The sequence below is a fragment of the Nomascus leucogenys genome, chromosome 5, assembly GCF_006542625.1.
Source record: "Nomascus leucogenys isolate Asia chromosome 5, Asia_NLE_v1, whole genome shotgun sequence".
In the NCBI taxonomy this organism is placed as follows: Eukaryota; Metazoa; Chordata; class Mammalia; order Primates; family Hylobatidae; genus Nomascus; species Nomascus leucogenys.
In genome coordinates this window covers 67,623,967-67,631,696 of record NC_044385.1, presented here as the reverse complement: position 1 = coordinate 67,631,696, position 7,730 = coordinate 67,623,967, and the positions used below count along the sequence as shown (strand labels likewise).

The 7,730-nt window shown below is 41.8% G+C and overlaps 1 protein-coding gene across 1 annotated transcript; it reads left to right on the top strand.

The window, feature by feature from the left end:
• The first annotated feature begins 769 nt into the window (after positions 1-769).
• Positions 770-1,438, top strand: LOC100579959 (tubulin beta chain). Its single transcript, XM_012506977.2, has one exon. The coding sequence runs from the start codon at positions 785-787 to the stop codon at positions 1,157-1,159; it is 375 nt and encodes a 124-aa protein (XP_012362431.2). The 5' UTR covers positions 770-784; the 3' UTR covers positions 1,160-1,438.
• The last annotated feature ends 6,292 nt before the right edge of the window (positions 1,439-7,730 follow it).

Below are 7,730 nucleotides of genomic sequence, written 5' to 3'. Positions count from 1 at the left end.
CTGCACATCTGGTCACAGGACTGTTCTGTGTTGAGGGCTCAGTGAACTGTGGCAGGGCGGGGATTTGTGGGGTAACCAAAATGGGTCTGACACAGTCTTGGACTCTCAGAGCCTTCTGGTTTGTGGGTCCAGAATCATGGGATGCTGTAACCTAGATAACCCGCCTCACGCTACAGGCAAGGAATAGGGGGCCAGGGAGGGCGTGACTTGCCTGCGACCAGTCCCCATTCTTTCCACTCTTGTATCAGGGCCCTCTCCCACACAAAACTGCACTCAGACACACTGGCCAGGTCATGGGCTTTACACATAGCAAAGGCTGTATCTGGGATTTTTAACCTCTGCAGAAGGCAATGATCAGGACATATTGGATCAGAAATCTATATATTACACAAGGAGGAAATACAGACACTTCCAACACACGGCAACAATCTCATTTCCCTGAGACAATTAAAACAAAAATCAACTCTGGCCAATGTACGGTCCTTCTTTTCATTCTCAAGAAATCAGAAAAGTAAAATTTGAGTTGGAAAGCTTGCCCTCCAGTGGAGAAATAATGAACTAACCATGCACTTCAAAGTTTCAGAAAAACAATTACCATATGCTAACCAAGTGTTAACTGGAAAATAAAAAAAGTATAAATAAAAGCCAAGGAAAGAATATGAGTACCTGCTGTGAGCTTAGCCTGGACCCTGCCTTTAGAGAACCTATTTTTGAGAACATGATGGCTGCCTCTGACCCCCACCACGGCTGATACCTCACCGTGGCTGCTGTCTTCCATAGTCGGATGTCCATGAAGGAGGTCGATGAGCAGATGCTTAATGTGCAGAACAAGAACAGCAGCTACTTTGTGGAATGGATCCCCAACAACGTCAAGACAGCTGTCTGTGACATCCCACCTCGTGGCCTCAAGGTGGCAGTCACCTCCATCGGCAATAGCACGGCCATCCAGGAGCTCTTCAAGCGCATCTCGGAGCAGTTCCCTGCCATGTTCTGCCGGAAGGCCTTCCTCCACTGGTACACAGGTGAGGGCATGGACGAGATGGAGTTCACCGAGGCTGAGAGCAACGTCAACGACCTCGTCTCTGAGTATCAGCAGTACCAGGATGCCACTGCAGAGGAGGAGGAGGATTTCGGTGAGGAGGCCGAAGAGGAGGCCTAAGACAGAGCCCCATCACCTCAGGCTTCTCAGTTCCCTTAGCCATCTTACTCAACTGCCCCTTTCCTCTCCCTCAGAATTTGTGTTTGCCGCCTCTATCTTGTTTTTTGTTTTTTCTTCTGGGGGGTCTAGAACAGTGCCTGGCACATAATAGGCACTCAATAAATACTTGTTTGTTGAATGTCTCCTCTCTCTTTCCACTCTGGGAAACCTAGGTTTCTGCTATTCTGGGTGACCATGTATTTCCTTCTGGTGCCCATTCCTTCCATCTGTCCAGTTAATATTTCCCTCTTAAAAATCTCCAAGAAGCTGGGTCTCATCCAGATGCCATTTAGAACCAACCAGGTGCTGAAAACTCAAGTAGATAATGGCCACCATCCTATGCCCAAAGTAGAAAATGGTAGAAGGTAGTGGGTAGAAGTCACTATATAAGGAAGGGGATGGGATTTTCCATTTTAAAAGTTTTGGAGAGGGAAATTCAGGCTATTAAAGTCACTAATTTCCAAATATGTCCATTTCCCATCTCAGCTTCAAGAGAGGTGTCAGCAGTATTATCTCCACTTTCAATCTCCCTCCAAGCTCTACTCTTTGGAGGGGTCTGTCCCACTCTGTCAAGTGGAATCCTTCCCTTTCCAACTCTACCTCCCTCACTCGAGCTCCTTTCCCCTGATCAGAGAAAGGGATCAAGGAGGGGGGGAAAGAGTCCAGCCTTGGTCCCTAAGCCTCCAGAAATGTCCTCTTAATCCCCACTTTTTCTTACCCCCTAAAAAGAATGAACATCCCTGACTGTAGAATGGTGTATACTGCCACATCAGTGTTTGAGTCAATCCCCAGAGGAGAGGGGAACCCTCCTCCATCTTTTTCGCAACATCTCATTTCTTCCTTTTGCTGTTGCTTCCCCCTCCACACACTTGATTTTGTTCTATCCTACATTTGAGATTTCTATTTTGTGTTGAACTTGCTGCTTTTTTTCATATTGAAAAGATGACATCGCCCCAAGAGCCAAAAATAAATGGGAATTGGAAAAAAAAAAACAAAGAGAACCTCTTGTCGAGGAAACAAGACTTTAAACACACACAAGGCCAGGAAAATGAGTAAGACATGGCATGATTGCTGAGCATCTGACAGAGAGGAAAGAACACTCAATTCAAAATTAGAAGGAGTGGGTTTGGATCCTGCTTTGTACTAAGAAACTGTGTGGCCCTGAGAGAAGCTTACATCCTATCAGCTGAGTGTCATGGAAAATGGGGATGATAATACAACCTCTTTCACAGGGAAATGGTGAAGACAAATGAGAGATCAGAGAAAATACTTAGTGAGTGTTCATCCATGACATTTATGAATATTTATTTTGCACCGAGCTCTGTGATTCCTACTCAAGACAGACATGGTTGGAGACCTTACAGAACTTACAGTCAAGCTAAATAAGTGGTCATCACAGGGCACCCAAATAGCAGGCAACTGCTAGCCCACATATGTCCTTGCAAGATTTGAAAACAAACTGCAAAACGATGCCCTTTCTGAACATGCTTAAAAAGCTCATGCTTCCAGTAGAGAGGAAGAGACTGAAATGGTACAGGACGTGATCAAGCCAAGTAAGTACCCTAAGACCTGAGGGAAAGAAATTCAGAACACAGGGAAAATTACCCTTTTGGGGAAGAAAAATGTGACAAGATGAAAGGAGGAAAACATTCTGCAATTGGAAATAAGTTTATAGATGTAGTACAGGGAAGATTAAGAATTTGTATCTGATGGCTTCTATTTTTTGTTTAAATGGGAAGTGAGGTTATAATTTCCTTATCAATTACCCAGTCTGTGGTATTCCATTACAGCAACAGAAAACAGACTAAAACAGATGGAGATGAAAAGTATTGATACCAGGGAGATCAAGAAACTGAGAGGCCAGAGTGTTGAGTGGTGCACCAAATAGATGCTGAAACCACCTGGAATTTCAGCATGATTGGAGAGAAGGGAAAGTCTGTGAGTCAGAGAGGTGTATAAATGACAGCAACAAAGAGGTGTCAAGAGTACAGCCCAATAGCATTACCCTCAAAGGAGCATGGATCTATTTGTACAATGGTGGAAGAGTGATGGGCTAGAAATGGTGGAGAGTGAAATGCTCTGAATGCTCTTTCCAGGGAGATGGTGAGAGAATAAACAGTCTCCACTTGAAAGGGCTGCATAATGGGTAGAGATCTGTGACGATTTTCAGTTAAAATTAAAAGATAAGGGGAAATGGTGAAGGCAGAGAAAGAAGACGTATGGAACTGTGAAAACGTAGATTTAGTACAAGGAAGATTAAGAATTTGCATCTGCCAAAGCCATGCAGTTGAATATTTTTAGAGGGTAAATTGCAAAGAACACAAGGAAAGAGTATAGAGGGGGGCTGACCTAAGGAAGAGAAAACAACAGATGGGGATGAGAGGATGGGAGAGGAAAGGGAACCAGAGAGCGCTTACACCTTGAGTGGAACTCAGATGGTCACAGGTCTGCCAGAAGTATGAATCCCTACAGATCCCTGGTGGATTAGGAGTAGGGGGTGGAGGATAAGGGATAGGGGAGTAGTTCTGAATAAGCTACGGGGTGGGTTGATCATATGGCTGTAGGTTCACAGGCTCCCAGAGGCTGGGATTGAGCCGAAGCCAATATATGATCCTGTTCAGGGGCTATGAAGCCACTTTAGCTACTTTAACATAAAGAACTTTCACTTATCACATGGCTATCCTAAAGATGTAAAGTCACAGAGTGCTGCTAAAATATTAACAGACACCTGTCTTCTAGAACTAACATCTACACATTCTAGGAAAGAAGAAAGGGCTAGTAGGCTTTTCCTACCATCAAAGATTAAAGTAATTTTCTTTAACAAGCTGTTAACCAAATCTATTAATGAGACTATCCTCAAAAGAAAAACTCAGATCTCATGATTATCCTCTCAGAGAATAGGAGCCAGGAGGCACTGAAATAAATTGTAATTCTTATACTAAGCTTCTTAGTTACTTAAATTTGCTGTCCAAATGTTTTCATTATACTGCTTATTAAGGAACTTAAAAAGACACACTGCAGGCCGGACGTGGTGGCTCATGCCTGTAATCCCAGCACTTTGGGAGGCCCAGAAGGGAGGATCACGAGGTCAGGAGATCGAGACCATCCTGGCTAACACTGTGAAACCCCGTCTCTGCTAAAAAATACAAAAAAATTAACCAGGCGTGGTGGCGGGCGCCTGTAGTCCCAGCTACTCGGGAGGCTGAGGCAGGAGAATGGCATGAACCTGGGAGGCAGAGCTTTCAGTGAGCTGAGATCGTGGCCACTGCACTCCAGCCTGGGCGACAGAGTGAGATTCCATCACAAAAAAAAAAAAAAAAAAAAAAAAAAAAAAAGGCCCCCTGCAATAGTAAATATGGAAACAACCCAAGTGTGCATCAACAGATAAATGAATGAAAAATATGTGGCATATATATCAATGGAATATCGGCCTTAAAAAAGAGTGAAATCCTGCCATTTATGCCAACATGGATGAATATGGAGGACATTATTCTAAGTGAAATAAGCCAGTCACAGGACAAATTCTACATAATTCCACTTACCTGATGTTATCTGTAATAGTCAAGCTCATAGAAGCAGAGAATACAATGGTTGCCAGGGGTTGTGAGTGGGGGAAGTGGGGAGTTGTTCAATGGGTTAAAGTTTCATTTATGCTATAGATGAATAAATTTGAGAGATCTGCCGAACAACATAGTGCCTACAGTGAACAATATTATATTATGCACTTCAAATTTTTTAAGTGTTAAGAACACTTCGTGTTGTGTTGTTACCACAACAAAAAGGACACAAGGGAACTTTGGGAGGTGCTGCATGTATCTATTTCTTTGATTGTGGTGATGGCATCGCAGTGTTTGCATATGCCCAAACTTAACAAATTGCACACATTTAATATGTGCAGTTATTTGAATATGAATTATACGTCAATAAAGCTGTAAAAAAAAAAAGTGACACATTGCCACCAGGTCACCTATTCCCATCTCAAGACTTCGGCCCCTCCTAGTCCTTCTGGAACACTCTTCTCCTAAATATCTGATCTGCAAAGCTGGCTTCATTTAGATATCTGTTCAAATTTCATTTCATTAGACAGGGCTTCTTGGACCATCCTACTGAAAAACAGTAAACTCAATCACTCTATTTTGTGTAGATATTTTAGTATTTTATTATTTTTAATTATTATTAAACAGATGGGGTCTTGTTAGATTTGAACTGTTGGGGCTCAAGCGATCCTCCCTCATCAGCCTCCTGCGTAGCTAGGACTCCAGGTGGGTGTGCCCACATCCAGCTTGTGTAGACTTCTGTATAAATACTAGCTCAAGCTAATTGTACTGTCTTCAGCAACTCTACTCTCTGCTTTGTTGTGGTCTGCTTTACCTTCCAGTCGAGAGGGAAAGGGGCGTATTAAGATCCTCAACTACATTGTTGGCATTTCTATTTTTGTCTTCAGTTGTCTGTTTTTGCTTGATATACTTCACTTTGTGAAACATGATCTCATTCTGTCACCCAGGTTGGAGTGCAGTGGCAGGATCACAACTCACTGCAGTTTCAACCTTGTGAGCTCAAGTGATCCTCCAATCTCAGCCTCCCAGGTAACTGAGATTATAGGCATGAGCTACCACACTCAGCTAATTTTTTTGTAGAGACAGGATCTTGGTATGTTGCCCAGGCTGGTGCTTGATATACTTAGAGGCTGCAAGTACACGTAAGTTAATGATGGTTTCTATCTTTTGGTTTTTGTTGTATTTTTTAAAACCAATGTACAATGTGTCATATTTTGCATTAAATTCCATTTGGACTATTACCTCAGCTTTATTCTAGTTCATATCAGCCTTGTGTTGCTACCCTTTTATTTCAGTTTTTGCTTTCAAGTATGCATCTTGCAAAGAATTTTTAATACAGCTTGAGAATCTGAGTCTTAATTGGCTAACGTCTAATTAACGTTTATTGTAACTAGCGCTACGTCAGAATTTTTGCCATCTTATTTTCTAATTGTATTTAACAATGCTCCAAAAGTATTTTCCATGAAGATCTTGGTATGTCAAATCTCCTGAGACTTATATGCATGAGTATTTTTAATGTGCTGTCACAGTCTAAAGTTAATTTAATTGGATTTAAATCTTAAAGTTATTTTTCTTCAATGCTTTTTAAAAACCTTCCATTTTCTTTTTTTTTTTTTTTTTTGAGATGTATTTTCACTCTTGTTGCCCAGGCTGAGTGCAATAGTGCAATCTCAGCTCACTGCAACCTCCGCCTTCCGGGTTCAAGTGATTTTCCTGCCTCAGCCTCCCGAGTAGCTGGGATTACAGGCATGTGCCACCATGCCTGGCTAATTTTCTGTATTTTCGGTAGAAATGGGGTTTCTCCATGTTGGTCAGGCTGGTCTCGAACTCCCAACCTCAGGTGATCTGCTGGCCTCAGCCTCCCAAAGTGCTGGGATTCCAAGTGTGAGCCATCACTCCCAGCCTGAAACCTTCCATTTCCTTACGTTCAATGCTTTAGATAAATCTGATGTCACTGATTGTCTTAGAGAGTAATCTGTTACATTTTTAGACGGTTGATATTCTTGAATTTCACTATAACCACGTTACTATCTACACTCACACTCTGCTTATCTTCACAGAAATGATTACTGCTTGATATTATATATTTGTTTCCCTCTCACCCAAATGGAATATAAACCCCAGGAGAATACGGGCCTAATTTTGTTCATTACTGTATCTGTCATACCTAGAACAATGTCTGAAATATAAGTACTCAACAAATACAGACTGAGTGAATGATTCTTTCCCTCTTATCACAATTTAATAGAATGTGAGCAATTTCAGTGATGTTGTCTATTTTTCACTGTTATTCTCGACATATAGGAAACCGCCTGGCATGTAAAAGGCACTCAGCAAAACACCTGTAATCCTTATCATATAGAAAAGTACCTGGCACATGAAAGACACTTTGTTAGGATGAACATACTGAATAAAAGGAGAGTTCTATAACCTAGCAAAAGTGTCAGGATGCTTGGATTAAAATATACATAAAATTCATCCTGGCTTTAGGCAGGAAAAAAATGGATTTCACAGGTTATTTCTAATATTTCACTTTGCACAAACTTTTGTAGCTTTAGGGCCCACAAACTACAGCCTAGTCTGAAAGTCAAATCTGGCCCATACCTTGTTTCTAAATGAAATTTTATTGGTAAACAGTCATACCCATTAGTTCTGGCTAGGCTGCTTTTACAACAGCAGAGTTGAATTGTGACAGAGACCAGTATGAGACCTTCAAAGCCTACATATTTACTGCCTGGTCCCTTACTGAAAGTCTGCTGGCCCTTGTTCTAGCTAACAACTCAATCCGAGATCTACTATGGTTCTTGACTCTGTAGACTCTTGCCCATTAAATTCATTCAGTTCCTCAAGAAACAAATCACAGGAAACCTGAAGCCAAATTCTTAAATTATCACCCTATGCCTGGAATCTTTGTGCCTTCTCCCATCTGTTCTGGTAAACTTGACTGGATCACCTGGAATAAACTTTTGTTTTTT

Coding starts and splice junctions, on each gene's coding strand:
- LOC100579959 (XM_012506977.2), top strand. CDS start 785: ATGTCCATGAAGGAGGTCGATGAGCAGATGCTTAATGTGCAGAACAAG.